Source organism: Lemur catta, chromosome 5 (assembly GCF_020740605.2).
Source record: "Lemur catta isolate mLemCat1 chromosome 5, mLemCat1.pri, whole genome shotgun sequence".
Classification (NCBI taxonomy): domain Eukaryota; kingdom Metazoa; phylum Chordata; class Mammalia; order Primates; family Lemuridae; genus Lemur; species Lemur catta.
This window is the reverse complement of record NC_059132.1, coordinates 4990576-5018513: the sequence shown is the minus strand read 5'-3', so window position 1 is coordinate 5018513 and position 27938 is coordinate 4990576. Positions and strand designations below refer to the sequence as shown.

Here is a 27938-nt window from a genome sequence, read left to right as displayed (position 1 = left end):
CAATTTTAAAGGAAGAAAAAACTGTAATCCTAAGCTTCTTTAACCACATGCCACTGCACTATCCCACCTCCCAAAGCCCCTCCCTTTGTTTCCAGGGCAGGTGACAACTCCCACTGTTTCTAGGGTGTATTTGCACCCCAACAAAGGTTCCTGTTCCAGGTAGTCAAGCCAATCCTGTCCTCCTGCACACTTCATTGGTATTCAACAATGAGTGCCACCAATTTGAAGCAGAAAACTGGGACGTAGGCTAAGCAACTTGACTCTTCTTGCCGCCTGGCAAGTTAGCATCACAACTGGTAAAGAAAGGCTAAGCCTTAGGGACAGAGGCTCTTGCCTGGATCTCTAAGCAACTACACTTCACCCACACACATTGGAAGAATGTTAACACAGGGGGAAGAAAGGGTGGAATGGAAAGCTCTATAGAGAGTGAGCCACACAGCTTCTTTCAGCAAATGAACACTCCAAATCGAAGCATTAAGGAAAATACCCTCTTCTAGGACAAAAGAGATGCTTTGCTGCTAGTATAATTTTCCAAAAGCAGTATTTTTAGGATGGGGAAACTGCCTAGGTCTCTGGAATCTGAATTCTGATGACTAAATCTCCATTTTTCCAGGACATAACACGTGAAAACTCTTAAGAGATTCCTGGCCATCTTCCCCACTGCCTTCTCCTCATCTCTCAAAGCCTACAAACCAATCTAGACAAGTTCCTGACTGCACCATCAAGCATTTCTCAGGGAGATAGAATGCATTAATACTTGACTTCAGCCTGCTGGAAGTGAGAGTGACAGCAGGGAAGAGGAGACAGGTTAAGTGCCAGGGAAACAAAGACCAAACCAGACTGCCATAAATAACCAAGGACTTAACAGAGGCCTGTATGACCTGCTGTGGCCAGGAAAGGGCCTAGGGACTAGATATTGCCCTTTTTGAAAGGCCTACCCATTTCTTAGAGAAAGGGGCTGGAAAAGTTAGGTGGCCTTCTCCTTGTTTTCTCCTTGCCTTTCTTTGTGGGGAAGGGAAGAAGACACTGTAGTACACAAGGTTGCTTGGGAAAATGGATTATTCTAATAAAACTTTATTTTTTCAAACACAGCCACAGAGGCAGAACCTCATGTTTAACACACACAGACTTATGGATTTTTTTAATATAAAACAAAGTTTACGAAATTTTTTTTCCACTTTTTGTACTTGTAATCCCATTAGCACAGGGACTTTGGCAGCAGGTGGGAGTGAAGGGCAGCTGGGGCTGCCAGTGGGCAGTCACCGGGCACAGGAGGAGAGCACCAGCCTGGGAGTGGGCGTCACTCACACACGCAGGAATACTCACCTACTGGCCAGCCACACCACACACACAGCACAGATGCAGACATCGACCCAGCATCAGCCACAAGCCCTGGAGGTGTGCTCCACTCTGGGTAAGCCCAATATGTGAAAATCCACATAGTCAAAACAGCTAAAGTAGAGGGAAGTTGCCTGCTTTACAAAAGAAGCAATCATAGGCTGCTTTTAAATGGTTAGCAGTCCAAATGCATCAAAAAATAGCATTTGGTTTACACAGAAATGTTGGAACAGATCTACTGTGTAAAGCAAAATGAACCACTTCTTGAAAAGGCTTGTTCCAGGGCCATGGATTCTTAGATTGGGAAGCAAGATGATAGTTCTGATAGTTTAACTTTCCAGACTTAAAGTAATGTAATTAAAATAATAACTATAGACTTTCTCCCCTAAGGATGGTGCCCTAGGGCTTTGGGGAAGCCAGGACGGAGGCAGAATTACTGCCCTCACTTCTTCAGTTTAGAGCCTGCAGAGACTCCATTGGCATTGCCAGTAGCCTTTTGGAAGCTGGCACAGCCAATCTGCAGCAGAGAGACCAGGATGAGGATGCCCCAAGAGGAAAAGATGCTGGCACCAGGGAAATTATGGCCTAAAGAGGGAGAAAGCCAGGGAAGGGATGAAACCAAGGATGGGCAACTCCTGGGCCCACAGTTTCCCCGGATTCTCCAGAGAGCCTCTCAGGCCCCACAGAGACCTGGAAGACCAGTGGTAACTGGCCAGGAGATGGGGAGGAGCCCTGGAAGGGAAGAGCCTCTGTGGGCCAGAGGCTTATGAAGACATGGCCACCTCCTGTGGAGTGGAGATAAGGAGGCTGAAGCCTCACTGATGCTCCTATCTGACACATGGGAGACCTAGAAAATATCAGGTTCAATTTCACAAGAAGACATGGGCTTCCCTAACATGAGGAATTGGGTCCTAAGACACCCTGGAAATTGAAGAGAAAAATGCCCTTCTTGTAATAAACAAGGGCAGGTCCAATTTGGTCATTTGTTCAAAGCTGGACAAAGACCCACAAGCTATTGTGGCAGCAGCTTCAGTATGCATTTCCACTGGCGCCAGCCCTATCAAGGTACTTAAACCCATCACTGTGGCTACCGGGAACTGCTGCCCTGGCTCAAGTTGTAAGTGAGAAACAAAAAAGTAAATTTAATTCAACAACAACAAACTCCTAACTGCTTCTCACAGGCTTGCTTTACACATCCTCAGACAATCCCTCAGTGAGCCCCAATCTCCCTATGGTCCCTCAGGGCCAATTAGACACAAATAAACATTTCCTGGCAGGACTGGAAGACAAGCAAACTATTAAATGCTAAAACCCCTTCCTCTTTCTTAAGCAGGTCAGAAAAGAGGCAGGGCCTAGATCTTGTAAGAAAAGGTTTCCTACAGTCTGCTTCCAAAGGGCAGTGCTGGGGTGAGCTCACCCATGTCTGCTGGGGACTGAATGCCACTTCTCCTGCTCCAGGTGTGCCTCAATAGATGCTAGGGACCTGTACAAGCCCTTCCTACCTTGTCTCTGACCTTAAGGACAGAGAGTGAGGGGAAAAGGGTGCCCCCAGTAGCAAAGAAAAGAAAGACATGGAACCTTTCAACTCTGCCTCAGTTGCCCAGGTGTGCTTGCATCTACTAAAGAGAGTGAAAGAGGCAGGTGTTACAGAGCCTAGACAATCTGATGAGAAAAAAAGGCCAGCTCAGAATAAATGTGGCGAGAGCCCCCCCACCCCACGCAACACCAGATACATCTAGTAAGGAGTGGGTGGGGCTGAGGAAATAACCATTAGCTGAGGTCACAGCATTTAAAAGACCTTGCTGTACCCCCAAACAAAATCCTTTGCAGAGCCAGTGATGCTATGGATTATAAGCCTGGTTCCAGAGCTATTTAGAAAAAAGGAAAACTTTGTGCCCCCTCATGACTCCTTGAACAAGCCTTCTGTCCTGTAAAAACTCAAGATCCTGGGGGTATCATGATGCTCTGCTATTAAGGAGCAATTGCCTTCCTTCCCTAAGGCTACACAAACACACCTTTCCTCAAGTACACTCCCATGCACACACACACTCTCACACAGTTTCTCTGAGGAGGCTGACTGAACCCCCCACCCTGGCCAAATTCTAAGACACAAGTGCCCTTTGAAGCAAAGGGGCTAGTGAAATTCCCCGAGCTGGGGTCAGCAGACCCCTTCCTTCCCTGCCCATTGCTCTCTCCATGGCAGGGATACTCACACTCAGGGCCGCCATGGTAAGGGTCTGCTCTGGGGCTGTCCCTCCCGCCACCAGCTCCATTTATCTTGTCCCGGCCAGTCTCTCGGCATGGTCGAGCTTGCTGGAGTGAGATGATTTCCGGCTGCCCTGAGTCGGAGCCCTCCACTCACCCCCATTCCCAGGCTGGGCCCCCAGCCTTGGGGCCTCGACACTTGTTAGTAGCCATAAGAGAGTCATTCTGTGTGGCCCCAGGAAGTAGCCTCCCAGTTTTAGTTCTCCTCAATCAGATTCAAGTCCAGGTCCCCAAAGTCCTGCTGGCACAGTGTCCGCTTGCTCAGCGCCTGCCGCCCCCACCGCACAGCCCCCTCCTCCTCCTCTTCGCTTTCACTCAGCACCTGGGAGGAACCCCCAACGGGGCTGCAGGAAGCAGAGAGGGGTGGAGGGCTACAGGCCATGAACCACGGTGGAGAGATGCTGCTGCCTTCCCGGGCTGTTTCTTGGAGACAGAGACCTCCTGAGTATGGTTTCTGTCAAATAAACAACAAAGTTAAGAAGACAAGAAATGATACTTAACTTCCTAGAGCATCCTAAGATGTATTTCAAAGGGTACCTCTTAGTTACACTTGATGGCAAGAATCCTAGGCTTTAGGGTGAAGTTTGTAGACTCTCTGACAAAATTTGGCAAATTTAGTGTACATGCACATTTCTCTGAGGAAAGAGCCCATAGTTTCCAACAGATTCAAGAATAGAAGCTCATTTATAAACTCCATGCAGGCAGGAACATCATCTGCTTATCTCACTATTCTGTACTGCCAGCGCCCAGTCAGAGTCAAGTACATGGTAGATATTCCATAAATGTTTGCTGACTGGTTGGATGACTGCATGAATAATAAATTCTCAAGGAGGTTTGTGACCTAGTGCTCTAAAAAGAATTTGAAAACAGTGTAAGTGCATACAATAACTACACTCATGCTAAGAAATCAAAACGCATTTGTTGAACAGATGAATGCTGTAGCAGCCCATCTTGCTTAAGGCCTCACAGGGCTTAAGCAGTGAAGGGAAGTGGCAAAACCAGCCTTGAGCACAAGAAAGAGTGGGGCACTGATAATGGGACTTTGTGGCTTATGCATTCTTAGAGAGGAGGGAAAGTGATTCTAGCAGGACAATCTGGGATCCCTGCTAGAAGGTTTAACATGCGTCTCACCCAGTTTCTGTGAAATTCCCAGGCCTGAGAAGTTTCCTAGGACGGGGGACTTTCAGTGCTAAAACCAAGACAGTCCCATGCAAACAGGGATGATAAGTCACCCTAGCAAAAGTTCAGACAGGGAGGCCCTATCAAGAGGGCATGAAGCTAAGGGATAGCTCAAAAGTGGGAACAGAGTACCCCCACTCCCAACCAAGCTTCCCTAGTCTTGCCAGTCCCACCTGATTCATCTTGTCAAAGTCTAAGGAAGGCCGCAGATGCCGGGAGTCCTCCTCATGGCGCCGCTTGACCCCAGTTTTGCGGGCATCCAGATCACAAGGCTGTGAACGGCTTCGGGGAAGGCTGCGGAGACCTCGAGGTCGCCAGGGCAGCTCTGGGGAGGATGCAGGGGAGCTCCGGGCAGAGGGCAAGAAGCGGCTTGCCTGTGGGCCCAGGCTGGGTGACAGGGAGAAGCGGCGCTGAGGTGGGCAAGGTGACAGGGACTCAGCATCACTCTCCCAGGAGCCACTTTGAGGGGAGGCAGCACAGGGTCGAGAGGAATCTTGGGCCAGGGCCAGGCTGAAGAATGGAGGGCTGTAGGGTCTGTGGGCTGGGGCACATTGAGAAGAGGCACTGGGAGCTTGGAGGAACCTGAGGCTGGAGACCCGCTTTGGGGGGCTCTGGTGAGGCACCTGCGGCCCACCCCCTCCACCACTGCCCCGGTGCTTGATGGGAGTCCACAGCTTGGAGGGGGCGGGCCGCCACACCGGCTGCCAGCGAGACAGGTCCACGGGCACTGAGAGTGAGCGGCAGTGCCTCTTGGATGGAGGAGCAGGGGGCACAGGAAGCTTCTCTGGGTCTGGGGGCTCAGGGCTTAGGACTTGGGAGAGGGGCTGCTCCTGCGGGGAGCTTCCCCGACTGGGTGGTCTGAGGTGCAGGCTCAAGCCTGAGGGATGGTAGCTGAAGTTGAGGCTGTCCTGGAACTCAGCACAGGAACAGTGGGGCAGGCCCCTCCAGGAAGCACCTTCTGGAAGGCATTTATAACAAAAATAATATTAACGATAGCTAACATTTTTTTAAGAGCTTACCACATGCTACAAATATATTGACCACTTTATGTGAGATTTCCCAAAAACCTCATGAGGTCAGTACTATTACTGTCCCCATTTGACAGATGAGGGTCCAGTAAGCTCCCCAAATCACATAGCAATCAAATGACCAAAACAGGATTCAAACCCAGGTCTGTTGATGCCAAGGCTAGGTTTCTTTCTTTCTTTTTTTTTTTTGAGACAGAGTCTCACTCTGTTGCCCGGGCTAGAGTGAGTGCCGTGGCATCAGCCTAGCTCACAGCAACCTCAAACTCCTGGGCTTAAGCGATCCTCCTGCCTCAGCCTCCCGAGTAGCTGGGACTACAGGCATGTGCCACCATGCCCGGCTAATTTTTTCTATATATATATATTTTTTTTAGTTGTCCAGATAATTTATTTCTATTTTTGGTAGAGACGGGGTCTCGCTCAGGCTGGTCTCGAACTCCTGACCTCGAGCAATCCACCCGCCTCGGCCTCCCAGAGGGCTAGGATTACAGGCGTGAGCCACCGCACCCGGCCTAGGTTTCTTAAACACTATGCTATACTGCCTCCACTGTGAGAAACTACCTAGAATCAGTAACATATTTCATATACTACCTGCCACTCCCTCTCAAAGGTAAAACAAATCAAGAGAAACAAACATGTCTATGTGTGTGCCCTGCTCATTCCTCACTCTACCCCACCTAGCCTTACTTTGCCAAACACCTCCCCTTCCCCTGCCCCCACCCCAGGTGCTGAAAAGCAGGCCTATCCTCTCCTTCCTTGGCCTTTCCTCTTCTCAGATGTCAACAGCACCAAGACAAGAGTTAGGGCTACTGAGAAGAGGTAATCAAGCAGATAAGAGATCACTGTTATTCCTAGGGAGGGCAAACAGGGTGGGGAAGGCCTCTGACGGTGGAACCTGTGTTTGGGAAACCCTAAGACTTTGGGCTACTCATGTTCCTGTGTCTGGCCACCCACATACTCCAATTCCCTTACCCTAGGCCTTTCTTAAATCCAAACAGGTGGAAGGACCAAGGGGAAGAAGTAGAAATGGACTAAAAGGAATGATCCTGACTCACTGTACTCCAACAAAAATTGTGACTTTTTGGAGATAACTAAGGGACAAAGGGCCAACTCCAAACTCCTCTGGCTAGCTGACTAGAATTCTGCAGAGGCTAGATATTTGCAGTAAATGACAAGTATATGAAATCAGATGATGACGGCAAAACTCACATCTGACTCTATTTGTTCAACAGTTTTTCCCCCTACTAACCTCCATGAAGGCAGGGACCATGGGTCCTATTCTGTACTTATGGCACAATACCTGGCTCTCAGCAAGTATTTAATAAATAGGAGGGAAAGACTGAATGAATATGCTTATGCCAACTTATTTCCCTTGCCAGGTATCCCAGAATAGAAAATCAGAGGCAGAATAGTTCTGGTTGTTTAGTGATCCCTCCATTTAAATAACGACAGGCCCTCTGATTAATTCATAATCTAGGAATTTATCCCCCAGATACATTTGCACATGCGAAAAATAACATATGTATAAAGTTATTCACTACAGTTTTAAGTGTCATAACAAAAGATTGGAAATAATCTAAATGTACAATAGGAGATTAGTTAAATAAATTATGGTACATCCATATAATGTGATAATATGCAGCTATATAAAACAAGAAAATGCTCAGAATACTAATAGGGAAAGATATCCTAGCTATATTATAGTTAAGTTAAAAAAAGGTACAGAATAATATACAGTATGCAACCTTTTGTGTTAAAAAAGGTGGGAATAAATACATACATGTATATTTGCTTCTATTTGTATAAAGAAATTCCAGTCAGATATAATGTACAAGAAAACTAGTAACAGGAGTTACTTTTAGGGAGGTGGTAGGAGCTGGGTGGATAGGGGACAGGAGAGTAAGGGAGACTTTTCTCAGTAAAACCTTTTTGTTATTTTAAAATTTTTGAACCATGCAAATGTATTACCTATTCAAAAAATTAGAATACAAATGTCTCCACAAGGCTAGAGTAAGAGCAAACTAAATAACTTTCATGCTGGGGCAGTAAAATGGAGACAAGTGTCAATCTCAGAAGGTGACTCTGGCAAGAAAGTTCTAGAAGTAGACTAGTTGTGGTCACTGGAAACCAGAGAAAAAAATGTGTGGGTAGAGGCATGGGCATACACACATATACAAACACACAAAATGCCTTACCAGACACAAGCTGGAAAGGGTTCCCACAGTTGGAGATATCTGCATGATCTGGCAAAGGCTAAGAAAGAGAGAATATCCATCATGATTCGGGTTCAGGACACACTGACAGATTTCTAGGAAGCCCTCTTCAGTTCTACCCTGCAATTCATGAGTTATAGGGATGTTAGAGACTCCAAAGTGTTCTCTTCCTCTTGTCTTCCCAAAGTTAGTGAGTAAAACAATCTGTATCTTCTAACATCTCAAACCCTTCTCCACCCAAGTTTTGGTGTCCCTTCTCTATCAGTGGAAAAATCCCTGCCCCCTTCCTTTTGGGCTGGGTTTTGAGCCTTTAGTGGGCTCTTCCAGTACAAGTACCATGATTCATACAGCACAGGACAAGGGTATAGTAGTAGCAACAAACAGCCTCAGAAAAAAGGGGGAGGGGGTGGTGGAGAAGCAGGAAGACTAGTCTTTTACCAAACTGATGCTGAAGCGTGTGCATTTCAGCTCATCCAGAGTCTGCTTCTGTAGCTGCTCAGTGATCAGGGTTATCATGATTCTCCCCAGGATTTGACTTGCACACTTTGGAGCAAATGATGGATGTCTTCCCTGTTGTTCTTCCAGACCTCACTCGTGAGCCGTCTTCTGCCACTGCAGCACCATTCTAGCACCATTGGGACTTCCCTCTCCAGTCATGCCTGCTGAGTCTGCCAATTAGAGGGACCAGCCCCAGGTGATATTAGAAATGTATCTGGTCCAGAGATGGAAAATGCATGGCACACATACCACAGCACCCCTATGCCAGGGCTCTGGCAGACATCATAAATTGATCACAGCTCTTTCCTGCTAAGCCAAAATACCACCTCAGGAACATTCCAAACTTGGCGTTCCAGATATCCAGTAAAATAAACTGGAGTTCGGAATCAACTTGAAACTCATTTGCCACTCCTAAGCTGGTTTAGGCTCTGTTGTTTCTAACTAGAATATCAGCACCACTTAGAAAACAGCTCAAGTGAGAGAAAGAGATGCCCGAATGGTTATTTCCATCCAGATCATCCCAATATTTTATTGTCCAGTCAGAATCGAAGAGAGGTACCCCTCTCCTAAACTACAGAAATAGTAATAGAGAACAATGGATAAGTAGCAGTGGTTATAGGCATGACTTTCTACTTCAGACCAGAGTAATAGGATTTCATGTCTTCCCATAACCTGAACAGCTGATATATTATTGTTTTCCAATAGATATCCTGTATATTAGCTTATAAAATGGGAAGAGGATAAGGAAATGGTCAGGGTAATTCCAATTTCAACTCTACAGATGTTATAAACAACAACTCCATGACTTCATGCAACTAAGTTTTTAGCCTGATCTGACTCAAAGATCATGGACACAATTAATTAAGATTCTTTCTCATGGTCAATTTCCAATAGAAGCAAACTAACTCTATCAGAGAACAGGCTTCAAACCCACACAACTGCCCGAGGTGCCCTGCTCAAGGGAAAAGGGGAGGTTAACCTAGTGTCTTGATTTTGTTCTGCCTATTCCCAGAAATGACCGGCAGGCAGACAGCTCACCAGAGAGTGTACGTAGCATTAGCAGTTGAGAGAATGATCAAGAAATTTAATCTTAATCTGAGTTGTTGTGATAGTTTTAGCAAATCATTTAACATTCCTTGGCTTCAGTTTATTCATATGTAAAGTGGGCAGAATAATCTTAATCTGTCACAGGAACAATATAACCCGAAATATCAAAATGTACAAAAGCATACCACCATCTGGCCTATAAAAAGCAAGAGTCCACATCCACTACCATTTTTCATTCCTCCTGTTTGTGGCTCTTCAAAGCCTCAGAATGCCAAAAGTAATGATATCATTAAGATAAAGGCGGCAATAGGGTTTCTCTCTCACTGGCTGAATGCCATCTTCCCTCACCTGCACATTAAAAGAAGCCCAAGAGGGCTCTTCCTTCTGTGACCTTGGGGGCAGATCACTCTCTACAAAAAAGAGGGACTCATCTCTACCCCATTACTACTTTAGAGGGAGGCCAGCCACAAAGAAGAGCAAAGAAATACAGTTGGATGTACTTGGAGTTCTTTGGAAAAAAGGTGCAGAAGTCAATGATCATTATAGTTAACTATCATTTTCATGCATAATTATTACCACCCTGAACAAAGTTCTAGCTTCCTGAGAGCCCCCTTCAGCTGCTTCCCCTATATTCTTGTGGGAGAAGCTAAAGCTTATATCAGTTCTGCTCTTGGTTTAACTTTGCCCTCAAAAATCAACCAGAGAGGGAACCTAACTGCAGGCTTTTAACGTAGAGATCCCAGGCCTCAGGCTCATCAGCCATGAGGAGCAGGGAGTGAAGCAAACTTTCAAGCTTTTCAAGAGGCAGTTGGACAAACAGCAAACTCCCAGTCCTCTCTAGGATCAAGTGAAGAGAGTGATTTTGTGTTTTTCTGCATTTTAATTGTTGGTATGTGGCCACACACAGCGGTAATTGGAACAATGCAACTACCACCAGGCAACTGATACTCTCAGCCTGAGTGTCCTAAAACAGGCCAGGCTGAGAGGGGGAACAGAACGGAAGCCATAAGGAATCAAACGAGGACACAAAAGAAGGCAAACCAGCTCCGCGAGGGGCCTCTTCTTTCTCAAGCAGGCATTGAAAAAAGTCTAAGAAGCCCTCTCTAGCCGCCTTCCTTCCCCTTCCATTTTGTATATCTGAGGGGTTGAGACAGCCCTGAACGTTCACTAAACAAGTTAAAACTTCTCAGCTTAACAACTGGCACGGGGCTTAGCCCTTCTAAACAGCAGGCCGCTAGGCCCTCCCAGCAACCCCACCAGGCCTAACTCTCAGTCCAAGATTTCCCTCCACCACCAGCCCCCTAAAATAAAGACCAGACCTCCACCCCATCTTTTATTGGGTGGCAGAAACCCCTGACACTCGTGTTTCAGGGATGCCGAGATTGTGCTGAATCCTGGACAACCTGGGATCAGGTCAGGCCAAGGGGGAGGAGAGTCACAAACCCCCTGGGGACCCTCCCCCCAGATCCCAGCCCCACACCTCTGGGGGAGGCTGAAGGAAAACATGAGGGAGGCAGGGTGGTGCACGAACAGGTAAGTGGAGACCCAACTGCTCCTCTCCCATATGGTTCTGGTGGGGATGGGGTGACAAGTGGGAAGCACCCCTCCCCCCACCCCAAGGAAGAAGCAAAAGGCTAGGCCCCTCCAATCTTCAACCTCTCCCTCTGTTGCCCTGCCTGTCCCCGTGGGGTGGGGCATGGGGCGTCCGCTGGTCCCGGTGGGGGGGGGTAGCGCCAGGGCTCGCTCACGGGGGCTGTCGCTTGCCCCTTCCCACGCAGGTTCCATCATCTGGCCGTAAGAAGCGAACTCAGGACGCAAGGGGATGGGGAGGGTCTGGGACTTAGCACTCCGCCACCCCCTCCCCCACTGGGTCCCGTGCTGTCCCCGCGGAGGCGGCCTGCGAGGCCGGGCCGCGCGGGCGGCCGGACTGGGGGAAGGGAAAAAGGGAAGGAGGGAGGGACGGTCGAGGTGCCCGCCCCGAGGCCCCAGCGCCACCTGCCCTCCGCCACCTACCGCGGCTCCTCCAGCTCCCAGGGCCGCGGCCGGAGCAGCTCTGAGCGCTCCTTTCGCCCCACGGTGCCCTTAAAAGGCGCTGGCGCGAACCAACGAGTCCCTGAGGAGAGCGGGGGGATACTCCGGCCGGCAGAGTCCCCCGGAGCCGCCCGCGGGGGCCCGAGCCCCGTGCCGTTTCTCTCTCCACGTCTTTCTTCGATAGCGGAGTCGGGAACGAGCCCGGCGCTTTGATTTAGGAATGGGAGTGGTTTCCTCACTAAGGAGTCACCCCCTCCAAAATATCGCCGAGAGTGGACGGGCCCAGTTGGAGGCATAGCTGGAAGCCCGCGGGGGAGGCCATGTCGGAAGCAGGTAAACAAAGCCCTCAGCCCGGCCCTCCATTCCTACATCGGCCCAAACGCAGCCGCCCGCCCGACTCGGGCCGCGCAAGGGAAGGAGCCTCGGCGCCGCTCACCTGCTCTCCGGCCCCGCCCGCGATGGCCGCCTCGCCGACGGCGCCCCCTTCCCCCGGCCAAGGGCCCGTCCGCGGCGCGAAGGCTGCCGGGAAGTGTGGTCCGAGCGCCCATCAGGGCCTGCTTGGGTCCCAGGGATCCCTCTTCCAGCTGTCGGGTCGCCTGGAACCTCAAAAATGCAGGATTTATATTGGTTGCCGCGCCGTTTCCACTTGGTTCTGTAATTTGTCCTCACGCAGAGCACTTTGTAAAGCGCAGGATGGCCCAGGTCTGTTCACTCCCTCTCCTCCCTCCCCCCCCAGCAGGATGAGGTAATGGGATTGTGATGATGACATCATAGGCGGTTCAGTTGCTTGCGTGGGGAGGGGAGGTGGAGGGAGAAGTACGGCCGTTACAGCTGGACCACTTTGCTTAAGACAGAAAGGGAGGGAGGAAACAGGCAGATGGGAAAAGATGTAGACGGCGCTCTATTTCCTCTTCAGGAAGAGGAAACACCTTTTATTAAGTCTCCATCACTACCACCACCTCCCACCCCTGAACCAAAGTTTAAGTCCCTTTTAAAAAGATTGAATGTAGATGATAGTAGCTGAAGAGGTAGGATAGATGGCTTCTGGCTCTTGTATAAATTGGAGTCTTAGCTAGCATCAAAGATGGTTCAGAGAGAAAAGCAAAAAAAAAAAAAAAAGGGAAAAGAAGAGGTTTTAAACAATCCCTTTGTTGTGATCTCCTTGTAGGGCACGGTTTTAGATTTCCTTTTTAATTGACTGGAAAATAGTAGTAATGCAAATAATCTTCACTATTACACTTAGCAAATCCTCTGAAAGACATTTGCTTTCTCTAAATATTTTGTGCCCTACTCAAGACTGGAACAGGTAAGTAGCTGTGATAAGCTAAAAAGTAGAGCCAGTGGTGGGGATCTTCCTCACTGAGCAAGGGAAGGGAGGAGGCAGGAACTGCCAAGTCTGCAAACTGAAAAAGAAGAGTAGAGGAAAAGTGAAGTACAGTACTAATCATGAAAACGGGGGCTACTAGATGAGTGATATACATGAAAAAAAAAAAGAAAGGGAAAAAAGAGAAAGTGGAGGTTGAGAGATTTACCTTGCACTGCACATTTCCCCTTGGCGAAAGAGAAGGAGCAGAGGCAAGGGCCATGAAGTATAAGAGACATGGTGTCCAATAATTGCACTATGTGTCAGACCCCATGCTACATACTTTAAGTAAATATGTATTCTCATTTTTGTTTATAATAAAATGAAACAAAATCTTATTTGACAGATGAAACAGCCCAAAAGGTTAAGTGACTGCCCATGTGGTAGGCAAACAGCATCAAAAAGCAGTCTCAGACTCTAAAAGCCCTTGTTTTTCAACATTAGGCTGTTCCCCTTTTTATTATTAACTGTGCTTACTAAAGTTAAAAGGTTGAGTAAAAGAAGTAAGCATTGGCTCATTTGCAAAACATTGAAAAGCTGAGACACTTTAAAAAAAGCAAACCTGCAAATCAAGTTTCAGGCCTCATATCAAAGGAAGGGTATATCCCCTTACATCAAGTATAAAATAGCTCCCCCCTCACCCCCCAGTGCAGCCCAACACTCCTGCCCATAATTAAATCTCCTTATGCCACTTTTTTTTTTTTTTTTTTGAGACAGAGTCTCACTCTGTTGCCCAGGCTAGAGTGCCGTGGTGTCAGCCTAGCTCACAGCAACCTCAAACTCCCAGGCTCAAGCAATCCTTCTGCCTCAGCCTCCCAAGTAGCTGGGACTACAGGCATGCACCACCATGCCCGGCTAATTTTTTCTATATATTTTTAGTTGTCCAGATAGTTTCTTTCTATTTTTAGTAGAGACAGGGGTTTCGCTCTTGCTCAGGCTGGTCTCGAACTCCTGACCTTGAGCAATCCTCCTGCCTCGGCCTCCCAGAGTGCTAGGATTACAGGCATGAGCCACCGCGCCCAGGCATTATGCCACTTTTAATTTGGGGTTTTTTACTCATTTCTGCTATGTTTCTCTGCTGCCCCTTTTTGTTCTTGGGCCACTACTTTGAACCCCATCTTCATTGTGCCCTCATGGGCCAAACCCCATCTCTTGTCCTGCTCCAATGGGTTTCAGCAGAGGATACTACTTGGCCCCCCTTTTGGTCTTCATTCATATTCTCTGAGGCATCTAGGGCTTGGAGCCAGTCATCCAGGAGGTCATCCAAAGGGATGGAATCCATTAGCTTTAAGACACTCTCCATTCCCTGCCCAGGAAGGTAGCAGAGTAAGAGGAATGTGCACTCATTCAGATCCTCCCTTTTCACCCAGTGAAAGCTAAACTTTTGCAAAGTGGGAAGAGGTGGGGCTCAGCTCACCACTCATGAAAGGAACCAGGAATAGAGAACATACCTTTTTGCCCCTGCCCTGCAGAGGCTGGCTGGGGAGGGTCCCAGGAATGTAGGGCTCTTTTCCACTGCGTGATCTGGGCATCTCAGGAGCAACGGCTATATTTCCTGTTCTTGTTTTGTGTTTGAGGGTGAAGCCCTGGCTGTCCCTGTGCCCTGGCAACAACAAATATAGTTCAGACTGAGGTCAAGGTGAAAGGACACAGCTCACTGCTTATCACAGTGAATCAGGAGCCTACGTAGGGATTCTCCGAGAATGACATAGGATCAATTTCCTCAATCTAAGAGAAAAAGTAAATCTTCAAATCAGATTAAATACCAGACTTCCCACTCACTAATATTCTTTTTCTTTTTTGAGGTAAGGTCTCTCTTTTTTGCCTAGGCTAGAGTGCAGTGGCATCATCATAGCTCATTGCAACCTCAAACTCCTGAGCTCAAGTGATCCTCCCACCTCAGCCTCCCAAGTAGCTGGAACTACAAGTGTACACCACCATGTCTGGCTAAGTTTTCTTTTTTCTGGAGACAGAGTCTCACTCTGTCTGCCCTGGCTAGAATGCAGTGGCATTATCGTAGCTCATTGGAACCTCAAACTCCTGGGCTCAAGCGATCTTCCTGCCTCAGCCTCCCAGGTAGCTGGGACTACAGGCACAGGCCACCACACCTGGCTAACTTTTTCTAGTTTTAGTAGAGATAGTGTCTCACTTTTGCTCAGGTTGGTCTTGAACTCCTGGCCTCAAGCAATCCTCCTCCTGCCTTGGCCTCCCAGAGTGCTAGGATTATAGGTGTGAGCCACAACACTCAGCTACCCACTCCCTGATATTATTCTTGAGGGAAGGGTAAATGAGATATATTCCAAGTACTTCAGAAATCAAGATATAAAATATAATATTTTAATTACTTAACTTCAAAATAATTCTAGCCTTTCACACATCAGTTTGTATATATGCATGTAAACTTGCATGTAATTAGTCAAGTATGTTGGAATTAGCTAAGTCAGCTGGAGTCATGAGCAGATGGTAAAAATGGGAGGAAAACCCGCCTCATTGGGAAACATGGAGAGAGCTTTAAAAAGTCTTTTTTTTTTTTCAGAGACAGGGTCTTGCTATGTTGCCCAGGCTGGCCCCAAACTCCTAGGCTCAAGCAATAGTCTCAAGTAGTCTCCCGAGTAGCTGGGACTACAGACATGTGCCACTGAATGCTTGTTCCATTTGAGAAAATCTCAGAAACTTATTTTTTTGGGCTGGATTAGTTTTAGTAATGCTGCAACTTTGTCAGAGCACTTGGATTCTAATATCTTTCCATCACCTGACAATGAGCCAAAGCCACTTGGTTGACCCCCTTGTTGTGACCACCCACAACAGCACTCACTTGGGGACCTGCTGCAGAAAACACTGGTAACCAGGTGTGCACTTGCCATAATCTATCTGCTTTTGCTGCCGCTGCAGAACAACTTCATCTGTCTCTATTTCCCACCTGCAGGGAAGTAACAGTGTCACACAAAGTGTGATTATACTATAGTCATCAAAGCAGAGATCAACTCATCCCTCACTCCCTTAATCTCCAGCCTGATTTTCAAACTCACCTGGCATGGCAAGGCTCTGTGCTGACTCCCACACTCACTGTCTTTATCATAGAGGACAATGACTTTTCACACAGCTTCTTTCTGGGGAAGTCGGTTCTATAGATAAAAAGGGTATTAGGATAAAAACCAGCTGATTACACCGTGCCTCTTATTAGGATAAAAACCAGCTGATTACACCGTGCCTCTTAGCCACTACCACCACTAAGATCCTGACATCAGACAAAAGTTGTATTTCTGACTTGTTTATCAAAGATTGCGTTTTTATTTTTGACTTTTGTTTCTCAAAGTGTGGTCTGCAAGCCATCTGCATAGGTAGCACCTGGGGACCTTGATAATTTCTAGACCCCACTCCAGACCTATTGAATCATCATTTTGGGAGCCTGCATTTTAAAGAGCTTCTGAGGTTATTTTAAACACTTTTTTATCATGGAAAATTTCAAATATACATTGAAGTACAGTGTAGCATAATGCCTTACTACTCAAAATATGGTCCCAGGACCATCTACATCAACTGCGAAGTTGTTAGAAGTGCAGAATCTTGGGCTGCAACCTGACCTACTGAATTATAATCTGCATTTTAACAAGATCCCCAGGTGTTTAGTATGCACATTAAACTTTTGAGAACCACAAATATTTAATATAAGGGACCCCTCTGTTCCCTATCACCCAACACTCATGGACAATTTTGTCTCATTAATACCCACTCCCACGGGATTATTTAAAAGCAAATGCCTAACATTAAGAATTTGTAAATGTCACGTAGTCGGTGTTCAAATTTCCATAAACAACCAAGGTTTAAGATCTTTGGGGCCATTGTAAGGATTATGTCAAAAGATGATTCACCTCCCCTAGTTTCCCTGAAAAGTAATTTCTGTTTACCCACATAACCTAGTGTCTCTCAGACGCTGCGCACTAACAGGGACAGCGAACAAAGGAAGCTCTTGGAAGGGGCCGATCCCGCTCAGCATAAACACACACCTGTCTCGCCCCAACACCTGCCACACGGGCGGCAAATGCTCCATCTCCAGCGGAAGGATAGAGAAACTAAGAAGGAAAGGTCTGTGTAACGACACGCGAAAGAAGCAAGAAAATGAAATGCTTAAAACATCCTTCCACTCAAAATAATCTCTTTTCTTACTGTCCCAGCTAATGGTCACCGCCAGCGAGGCGCAATTTAAATCTCCCGGGGTTCGTGAGGAAGAGGAAACGAAGAGCACAGAACGGGTGTGGCGATTGGCCAGAGGGAGAGCCAATGGTGCGCCAGGCTCCATGGGGGGGTGGAGCTTACCCATCGGCCCGCCTAACGCGGGTGAACCAATGGTCGTCCTGCTCTGGCTCCGGGGCGGGACAAATCTTGCCCCTTCCTGAGCAAGCTCACTGCCCGGGGTCTGGGCGCGCGCGCGGAGATTGGCTGACGGCGCTGAGAGGAGAGCGGGGATAGGTCATTGAGAGGGCGGAAGGTTTGAACGGTCAACGCCCGTGGCTGTTGGTATCCATGCACAGAGGCCATTACTGCGGCCTTCTGTCCAGTGTAGCGGCTAAGCCAGACTCTGACCTACGCAGTCGAGAAGCAGAATTATAGTCTGGGTAACTGAATCCTTTGCCTAGATTTCCTTTTATTCTGCTCGAGTCTTCGCCTGTGTCGATCCCTGTCCACTTTCCTTTCTCCCGCAGGCAAGTCTCAGACGCCAAACTTGAGGTAAGCCCGCAGCTGTCCGTCTCCCCGCGCCTTCACGGAGACTCCTTTGCCCCCTTAGGGTCCGGTCGGGAGCCCGCAAACGGAAGGGCCGAATGGGCATGATCGCAAGTTAGGGGGCCTGGGTACCTTCCCTTGAGAAGTCTCGAGCTGTGTGGCCCGGAACAAGTCAAAGTCCTCTCTTCATTCCACCTTTACAAGTCCTGAGGTTGCCTCTCGTCGGTAAGTTCAGGTTCCAAAGAAAAGATCAAGCTGCTTCCAGCAAGTGTGATTTATGATTTAACCTTCAGGCCAGGTTGTGAGTCACCCTTCAGGGATGCCCCTTCTCCAGTACGGATCCTCCTGGCTGGAAAGGGTGAAGGAATTTGGAAAGCTGAATGAACTATGATGTACCTGTGTAGACGATGTTCTCCTTCTCCTAGCTAGCTTTTGTTTTTTCTGGGTAAGAACTAGGAGACCATGTCTACAGAATTCATCTCATCCACAAGAGAAGAGGAAAGCTCTGGCTCAGGGCTCAGTTTTAGGTCCAATCACAGGAAGATGTTAAACCTGCTCCTGGAGAGAGACACTTCCTTTACCGTCTGTCCAGATCTCCCTAGAACTCCAGTGGACAAACTCCTTGGTGATTCTGCAAACCTAAGCATTTTGTCTGGGTAAATCCACTTTTATTTTTACACCTATCTCCTTTGCTTTTCTAAACAGTTGGGCGTTTTTGTTTGTTTTTTAAATTATCTTGGCTCAAAGGTCAGGATTTAAGTTTCAGCTCTCACTTTGTGTGACCTTTTTGAGTCTCTGGCTTCTTTTTTGTGACATAGAAATAATATTTTCCTATTTTACTAGGATCTTGTGAGAATCAAAGGATATGATGTATGAGAAAAGTCTTTGAAAACTATATTGCATTATATGAGTTGGTCACTCTAATAGTATTAATATTAGTGTTATTGTACTTGTACTTTAAATTCTGGTCATGCCATGTCCTGATGCCTCAGCTAGCAAACACAGAGAAGTACCTGAGAAGTACTAGAGACTTCAGGGAGAAATCAAATCCATGTGTTCATGGTGCACAGGGCAGAGGGTGTAGGGTCAAGACACCCCACTACCACTGGCCAATAAACTCTGAACCTCATTTAAAAAAAAATTATCCTGTCTCAAAATCTTGGTAAGGAGAAACTAAGGTACAGATTATTGTACTCGGAGAGTTTTCTCAGCCCAGTCTATTTCCAAAAGACAATTAGATTTATTTGGAACTGTTCAGATTATTTGATAGTTATTGAGGGATGTTTCAAATGAAGAGGATAACATAATCTTTGCCTTTTAAGGCTATTACAATCTAATGGGAATCTTGATGTATTATTATGTCTCAACAGAGGAACCCCAAAACGTTGTCTTGATCTTTCGAATCTTAGCAGTGCGGAGACTTCTGCCACTCAGTTTACCACTTCTGCAGACCCTGATGAAACTGGTAGGAAAAAGGGAGGTAAAGGCCTGAAAGGGAAGAATAACTTTTAAGGGAGAAGACAGGGTAGTTGGATACAGATGGAAGGTGGTGAAAGTAGGTAGAGGGCCTATCTAGAGAGATGGAATTTTGTGGGTAACTAGAAAAATGATTAAACCAATGGGAATGGAAAAATAGTAACACTAATAGGAGTCAATTTGCATTTGAACAAGTTAAACAAGAAGGAATATATTTTGTTGACTGATTAATGGTGGGAATGAAAGTACAGTAGTTAGGATATGAGATGTTTTGTGCCCTAGTCTAATCTCAGCAGGGGCAAAGAAACCAGCATAAAGACAAATGTTGTCAACTAATTCTTATGTGTTTTTATAGGTCTGTGCCCAAAAGGAATGTCTTGTTTTCAACCATTCTAGTATTCTAATTTCAAATTTCCTGATTGATAAGCTTTCTTTTCTACTCATGAAAAAATCTCCGTAAGTTAGCATAGTGCACTGTTTCCCATCATTTTTTCTTTCAGTGACACATGTAAATTCTTAAGTCTCCATGAAATTGTACCTTATACCTTATACCACAAAATGGGTACTAATCAAGGGGCTTTGTGTTCAAAAGCTCAGCCTTTGAAATTAATATAGCTTGTTGGTAATGAAGAAAATCTAAAGGAAAAACAGGATGCATAGACAAGAACAACTCCTCTACTGATTCTTCATATCTGATTGCAGGTCACTTGGATTCTTCAGGATCTCAAGAAATACAGTTAGCTGAGATGTAAGTTGTGTGCTAAATGAACCCCATGCTAAAGCCTTTCAGCACTGGTCACGGGGATTTTATCCTATGCGGACTCTGCAGAGTATAAAACCTTTCACTTTGGGTATAAGTGGGTTTTGAGGCCTAGATCCTTACCTTGCACAGCTTTTAAATTTCCCAGATCTAAATAGTGTTGTGAAAATGAAGTGTTGTGAAAATGAAGGCTACTCATTTTAATCATCACACACAATCAGAAGTATCTTCAAAAATGAAGAAAAATGTATACTGCAGTTGTGTGTAGGCTTTAATTTGCAGGTGAGAGGTGCTATATCTTAGTGATTAAAAGTGCAGAGTGCAGGCTCTGGAATCAGAGTTTCTGGATTCCAGCAGCTTTCTACTTTACCAGCTGTGACTCTGACAAGTTTCTTAACTTCATTGGACCTCAGTTTCTTTATTCATAATATGGAAATAATACCACTTTTCATAAATAGCTATTGTAAGGATTAAATGAAAATGTATATCTAGCACATACCAAACATTTTATAATGTTTGTTATTATTACTATTATGTTGGAGATCCTCAAACGTTTAGTCAGGAAATAAGGAATAAAAACTAATTTTAATTCAAACCTTCTTAAACTTATTGCAAATTTTCTACTTGACTGTTTTAATCTTTTTAGAACTTTATCCTTTTATGTTTAGGTAAATTAGGTGCTACTTTAGCACACTAGGGAAGGCTTTCCATGACTGTTTTCACCAATACATGTGAACATTTCATTTGAATTGCTTGTATTTTCTTTGAATTGCTTTAAATGTTCTAACCCATATCAATTTGGTAAAATCCGGGGAGAGAGGATAGAAATTCTTAAAAAAAATTAGACCCCAATAGTCAATGTTGGAAAGTTAGTAAATTGTAAATTGTGCCTACTAACACGTAGGACGAACTTATTCATCTTTGGTGTATATCTACATATACGGTTATACAAGTGAGATGAGTATTTTATTCCAGAATGTCACTCGAGTCTTGATATTTACCACAGAGAATACCCTATGTATTGTTATTGGAAGAGATATATCAACTAGGAATAGGGCTCCTAGAATGAAAGAAAGGAAGAGTTGGGATGCCCCAACCCACTGAAAAATAATAAAATAGTATTTGGGGCTTATCTGACTGGCAGTTTGTTTTAATCTGTAGGAATCATCATCAACACCTTATGAAATGCAGCCCAGTGAGTAGCCCTTCTTGTTTGGGTTTGTATTTGTTTCTCAGGTGGGAGGCAGAGGTTTTCCAACTCACCTGTGGCTTGAGGATGCTGGATATTCTCAACAAACACTCTCTTTTAGGCACAGCTTCTTTGTAGCACTCCAAATGGTTTGGACCATGGCCACAGAAAGAAAGATGCAATGTGTAGATCCTCTGCAAATAAAGAAAATGTGAGTGTTTAATGGAAACCTAGATATATTAGTGATTTTATTCGTTTGAGTGAAGCAACTCATTGATATCATTATGAGATCTAGAGCTGTTTATACTGAAGTATGCTGGACAAGCAAACTACATTGCTGTAGGGAAAAGAAGTCTTTGTTTTGTTTTGTTTTTTCTCATTAGGGTTTGACCCTAGGACTGAAATCTACTTCCAAGTTCTGCACAGCAGGTCATAATTATTACTTATGTTCAGTTGATCAGTTTGAGGACAAAAATTAGTATTGCTACAGAGTAAGGAATTTAGGAGTTCTTTTTTTATTTTTAACAGATATGGATAACTTGCACAACTTGTTCACAGATTCTTTTCATGGCTTAACATTCAAGAGTAGATTTCTTAGTTTCTTCTTATTTCCCACTTAGTCTAGCTTTTTAGCCCCTATTCTGAGGAAGCCATAGTTCTTTTTATCTAAGCCTTAGGCCATCCTTCTGTTCCACGTTGAAACTGGCCTCTCCAAAGGTACCTAATCACTTAAGATAATTCTCTATCTAACCTCTTCAACTAATCCCCTTTTCTAGGCATCTTTCTTTCTTCCCTGCCTCCCATTCCTTTCCCCAGGTCAGTGTGCATAAAAGATAGCTGCTGTTCTTTACTTACATTGACTAAGATATGCCTATGTTTTTGGCTGTTCTGATCAGCTTTTTCTTGATTTAATACTATCCTTCTAATCTCCTTTTATATTCACTTTTACAGATCTCACCATCCCCTTCCTAGGCAGACTCCGTCCCCACCCCCATCCCTTTTACTTGTGACCATAAAGTTATTATCCTCCAAAGCAAATCTACATGCCATACATCAAATCTCAACCGTAATTTGCATCTTCAGAATATAGGGTTAACCTTCATTACATTTAATGTGTTTTGTGAAAGTTATTCATGGCTTCATAAGATGAAATGTTGTTGGCTGAGCCAGCTAACAATTCTCTTCCTTCAGCTAATGCAGATTTTCTTATGCAGGAAAACAACACTTTGAAGCCCTTGAAGTTGCAGACACCCATGAACCTGAGGTTTCAAAAGAGATCAGGGGGGCCTTATGTGTCTCCCATTTCTCTGCTGGTGAGTCACTGAACATCATCATCAGGGGCCATTTGAGGTAGTATCTGCTATAGGATATCAGCTCTGGATTTGTGACCCTTTGAATTTTTCTAAGCTGGACTGGATGAGAAAAGGGGTTGGAGAAGAAAGTTTGAGCAGGGAAAGGGAAGAGCCATATATCCTCTGATCTTTTTGTTTAAATTTAAGGAGAAAATTTTCTTAGGCCTTTTTTTTTCCTTCTGCTTTACTCTTTAAGCATAAAGAATACTTTATTTTTTTTTTTTTATTTTTTTTTAGAGATGGAGTCTCTCTATGTTGCCCAGGGTAGACTCAAGCTCCTGGGCTCAAGAGATCCTCCTGCCTCAGCTGGGACTAAAGGTGCACACCATTGCACCCGAATTAAAGAATACTTTTTCTTCCTTATTCTTTCCCCTCTGATTTTAATTTTTTTGTTCTTGTTGTTGTTGAGACAGAGTCTTGCTCTGTCACCCAGGCTAGAGTGCCGTGGCATCAGCCTAGCTCACAGCAACCTCAAACTCCTGGGCTCAAGTGATCCTCCTGCCTCAGCCTCCCCAGTAGCTGGGACTCCTGCCACCATGCCTGGCTAATTTTTTTTCTATTTTTAGTTGCCCAGCTAATCTTTTCTATTTTTAGTAGAGATGGAGTCTCATTCTTGCTCAGGCTGGTCTCAAACTCCTGAGCTCAAGCAATCCTCCCACCTCGACCTTCCAGAAGCTAGGATTACAGGTGTGAGCCACTGCTCCTGGCTTTCCCTCTGATTTTAAAAGTATTATGTGCCCATTGTGAAAATGGTTAAAAAAATACAGGAAAGTATAAAAAAGATTGCTACCACTTGGAGAAAAAAACACTGTTAACATTTTATCTCATTTCTTTTCAATCTTTTAACTATGTATGCAGTTTTATTTTTTTTTTTATTTTTTTTTTATTTTTGAGACAGAGTCTCACTTTGTTGCCCGGGCTAGAGTGAGTGCCGTGGCGTCAGCCTAGCTCACAGCAACCTCAGACTCCTGGGCTTAAGCGATCCTACTGCCTCAGCCTCCCGAGTAGCTGGGACTACAGGCATGAGCCACCATGCCCGGCTAATTTTTTTTTGTATATATATTTTTAGTTGGCCAGATAATTTCTTTCTATTTTTAGTAGAGACGGGGTCTCACTCTTGCTCAGGCTGGTCTCGAACTCCTGACCTCGAGCGATCCACCCGCCTCGGCCTCCCAGAGCTAGGATTACAGGCGTGAGCCACCGCGCCCGGCCCTGTATGCAGTTTTACAAAGTTGAGGTCAGAACACACATACATATATAAAATTTTATATTCTGGTTTATTTAAGTTAATATTAAAGCTCTTAGTAAGCATTATTTTTTAATGGATATTGGATACTATTTTTTTTTTTTAAGAGACAGGATCTCACTGTGTTGCCCAGCCTGGAGTGCAGTGGGTATTCACAGATGTGATCATTGCACACTACAGCCTTGAACTCTTGAGCTTAAGCAATCCTCCTGCCTCAGCCTCCCAAGTAGCTGGGACTACAAACACATGCCACCATGCCCATCTCTGGACATTTTGTTTTGTTTTGTTTTGAGACAGGGTCTCACTCTTGCTGGGTCTAGAGTATAGTGCGTCATCATAGCTCACTGCAACCTCAACTTCCTAGGCTCAAGCGATCTTCCTGCCTCAGCCTCCTGAGTAGCTGAGACTATGGGTGCATACCACTACACCTGGCTAATCTTTCTGTTTTTTGTAGAGATGGAGTCTCGCTATGTTGCTCAGGCTGGTCTCAAACTCCTGGGCTCAAACGATCCTCCTGCCTCGGCCTCCCAAAGTGCTTGGGTTACAGGCATGAGCCACTGCACCCGGCTGGATGCTTTTTCTAATAAATGGATCCAAATTTATATAAATACTTCCCTATTGTTGGATGCTTAGTGGTATCCAAGTTTTGTTTTTTACAGATAATGCTATGGTTTAAGTTCTTGAGCATAAATGTTTGCCTACAGTTCAGAGTTTTCCCTTTATGATTAGTACCAAGAATTATAATTACTGGCTCAAAGATATAAATATTTTTAAGGTTTTAATATATATTCCAGATTCTTCTATACAAAGGTATTTACATTTTCTTCTTCTTCTTCTTTTTTTTTTTTTTTTTTTTGAGACAGGGTATTGCTCTGTTGCCCTGGGTAGAGTGCAGTGGTGTCATCATAGCTCACTGCAACCTCAGACTCCTGGGCTCAAGCAATCTTCCTGCCTCAGCCTCCCAAATAGCTGGGACTACAAGTGCAGTGCCACCATACCTGGCTAATTTTTTCTGTTTTTGGTAGAGGCTGGTCTCAAACTCCCAACCTCAGGAAATCCTCCAGCCTCGGCCTCCCAGAGTGCTAGGATTACAGGCATGAGCCACTGTACCTGGCCAAGAATTTACATTTCTATGAGCAATTTCTATTTCATAGGATTTGTCATCATTTTTTTATAAAATTACTATTTAGATGAAATACGTTATTTTATATTATAAATAATTAGTAGTGATTTGATGTGGCTATTACCCATGTATATTTTCTCTAATGAATGATTGTGTCCCTTGTCCATTTAGCTAGTGGGTTCTTAACTTACCCAGACACTCATTTGCTTTCCATATACTGTGGACACCAGAGATTTGGATTCTTGGTGCTAATCTCAACCCTAGGGGAAAGCCATTTTGGTATGGCCTATCCAAAGTAGATAAAGTTGATGTTTTAGATTTTTTTATTTCTGGGATAGAGGGAAGACTTGGAGCATGGTTAATTTCTAAATAGTCTTATATGTGTATGTGATTTTTTAAATTGTGTTATATATAATATTTTACCATTTTAACCATTTTTGAGTGTACAATCTAGTGACATTAAGTACATTCATAATATTGTGAGACATCACCACAATCCATTTCCAGAATTTTTTCATTATTCAAAACAGAAGCTCTATATCCATCGAATGATAACTCCCCATCCTTCTCTCTGCTCAGCCCTTGATAACCTCATTCTATTTTCTGTCTGTATGAATCTGGCAACCCTAGGTACCTCATATAAGTGGAATCATACAATATTTTGTCCTTTATGTCTGGCTTATTTCATTTAGCATAACATCTTCAAAGTTCATGTTGTAGCATGTGTCAGAATTTCATTCCTTTATATGGCTGAATAATACTCCATTGTAGGTGTATATCATATTTTGGTTTTTTGGCTATTGTGAATAACACAGCTATGAATATAGGTATACAAATACCTGTTTGAATCCGTGCTTTCAGTTCTTCAGGATATACACCCAGAAGTGGAATTGCTGGATCATTTGATAATTCTGTGTTTAATTTTTTGAAGAACCATCACACTGTAATCCATAGAGGGTACACCCTTTTACATTGCCACTAGCAATCTACAAGTACTTCTTGTTTTTATAATAGCTATCCTAATGGGTATAAAGTGGTATCTTATTGTGATTTTGATTTGCATTTCCTAATGATTACTTATGATGAGTATCTTTTGATGTGCTTATAGGCCGTTTGCATATCTTCTTTGGAGAAATGTCTGTTCAAGACTTGTTTGGTTTTTGTTGTTTTGTTATTATTGAGTTGTAGGAGGTCTTTTTTTTTTTTTTTTTTTTGAGACAGCGTCTTGCTCTGTTGCCTGGGCTAGAGTGCCATGGCGTCAGCCTAGCTTACAGCAACCTCAACCTCCTGGGTTCAAGGAATCCTCTTGCCTCAGCCTCCCAAGTAGCTGGCACTCCAGGTGAGCACCACCATGCCCGGCTAATTTTTTCTATTTTTAGTAGAGACAGGGGCTCTTGCTGAGGCTGGTTGCGAGCTCCTGAACTCAAGTGATCCTCCTGCCTTAGCCTCCCAGAGTGCTAGGATTACAGGCATCAGCCACTGTGCCTGGCCAGGAGTTCTTTATATATTCTGATATTAAGCCCTTGTCAGATATATGATTTGCAAATATTTTCTCCTTTTCTGTGGGTTGCCTTTTCACTTTCATTTTTTTCTTTTTAGAGACAAAGTCTCACTGTGTTGCCAGGCTGGAGTGTAGTGGTGCCATCAAACTCCTGGGCTCAAGCGACTCTCTTGCTAGGACTATAGGCATGCACCACCATGCCCAGCTAATTTGTGTGTGTGTGTGTGTGTGTGTGTGTGTGTGTGTGTGTGTGTGTGTAGAGGCAGGGTCTCACTATGTTGCCCAGGCTGGTCTAGAACTCCTGGCCTCAAGTGATTGTCCTGCCTCCCCTATTCACTTTTTTAATAGTATCTTATGACACATAAAAGGTTTTCATTTTGGTGAAGACCAATTTATCCATTTTTTTCTTTTATCTATGTTTTTGGTATCATTATCCAAATCCAGTGTCATGAAGCTTTTCTCTTATGTTTTCTTCTAAGAGTTTTATAGTTTTAGCTCTTACATTTAGGTCTTTGATATATTTTGAATAGTTTTTAACGTTGTCAATATACTTGATAGGACAATGGAAACTTGGTGGAAAGTGAAATGAAATATCTGGGCAGTCCCATTGCTACTGTCCCAAAAGTGAATAAAAGTCCAGACCTAGGAGAAGACCAGGCAGAAGAGATTTCAGATGAATTGATGAGGTTGTCCCTGGAAGATCAAGAGGCCAAGGTAAAGTATTCTCTGATGCTATCTTTGCATTCTTCATGTTCCTTCATTCTGTTAAAAGAAAAACTTTAGACGAATTAAATTTAGCAGAATTTATTTGACCAAAGAATGATTAGTGAAGTGGGCATCCCTCAGAACCAGAACAGATTCCGTGAAACTCTAATCTACCGCATGGTCAGGTAGCATCACGTGGACTGAAAACGGAAGTGAAGTACAGAAAATGGAAGTGAGGTATATAGACAGCATGGTTGGATACAGTCCATTGTTTGCCACATGTGAACCTGGTTTGAACAGTAGGTCGTTTGCAATTGACTGAAGCTCAGCTGCTGTTATTGTCTGGGACTCAGCTATTTGTTACAAAAGTATACTCTTAACTTAGGCATTCAGTTAGTTTATGCACTAAGTTAGATTGCAATTTGTTATGTGAGGGCTCAAGTACAGAGGCATCCTCAGGACAAATTTAGTTTAATTTAACAATTCATTCTTGAATAAACTATATTGTATGTCTAATATGCTACAGCCACTGTACATAAAGCTAGGACTGCAGAGATCAAGAAGGTGTGGTCTTTAGACTCTAAGAGCTACCTGATTGACAGGCTGTCAGGTCACCGTGGGAATCTTCTTACTGTTGGGTGAGCAGGTTCCAGTGAGTAGTTTGAATAGATCACCATCAAAGTAATCTGGTATAAGTGATGCCTCCAGAATAACAGTAATGTTTAGAATATACCTAAGATGATTTCTCAGATATTTTATAATATATTCTTTTGTTTCCTTTTATCCTCCATATCTGAAGCCTGTGGCTTATAGGCTATATACTGATATGCCAAAGACAGTTTCTGAGACATTTAGCATTTCTGAATCAACTTCATTTCTGTAAAACAACTAGGATTGTGGGTATG

The 27938-nt window shown here is 44.6% G+C and overlaps 2 protein-coding genes across 18 annotated transcripts in view; one reads left to right on the top strand and one right to left on the bottom strand.

Moving 5' to 3' along the window:
* Positions 1-1041: 1041 nt before the first annotated feature.
* On the bottom strand, positions 1042-12355 carry FAM53C (family with sequence similarity 53 member C). Of its 4 annotated transcripts, none has more exons than XM_045550903.1 (5): positions 12033-12355; positions 8459-8688; positions 8003-8060; positions 4956-5740; positions 1042-4057 (listed from the first exon to the last, which is right to left on the bottom strand). In XM_045550903.1, the coding sequence occupies exons 2-5, from the start codon at positions 8534-8536 to the stop codon at positions 3800-3802; spliced, it is 1179 nt and encodes a 392-aa protein (XP_045406859.1). In that variant the 5' UTR covers positions 8537-8688; positions 12033-12355; the 3' UTR covers positions 1042-3799. The 4 variants fall into 4 exon arrangements, with proteins under 4 accessions (XP_045406859.1, XP_045406858.1, XP_045406861.1 ...); XM_045550902.1 differs by lacking the exon at positions 12033-12355 and adding an exon at positions 11579-11975; XM_045550905.1 differs by lacking the exon at positions 12033-12355 and adding an exon at positions 11579-11975 and having other exon boundaries at positions 4956-5737.
* Positions 11561-27938, top strand: part of CDC25C (cell division cycle 25C) — a 30632-nt gene continuing 14254 nt past the window's right edge. For 2 of the 14 annotated variants that reach the window (XM_045550900.1, XM_045550887.1), the window contains exons 1-7: positions 15528-18337; positions 19052-19146; positions 19860-19905; positions 21079-21112; positions 21228-21317; positions 22321-22419; positions 26887-27042. In XM_045550900.1, the coding sequence (XP_045406856.1) occupies positions 18144-18337; positions 19052-19146; positions 19860-19905; positions 21079-21112; positions 21228-21317; positions 22321-22419; positions 26887-27042 (714 nt within the window). In that variant the 5' untranslated portion in view covers positions 15528-18143. Of the gene's footprint in view, positions 11930-12154; positions 12299-15527; positions 18338-19051; positions 19147-19859; positions 19906-21078; positions 21113-21227; positions 21318-22320; positions 22420-26886; positions 27043-27938 lie in introns of those variants that run through there. The other 12 variants (XM_045550899.1, XM_045550898.1, XM_045550896.1 and 9 more) reach the window with 11 other exon arrangements.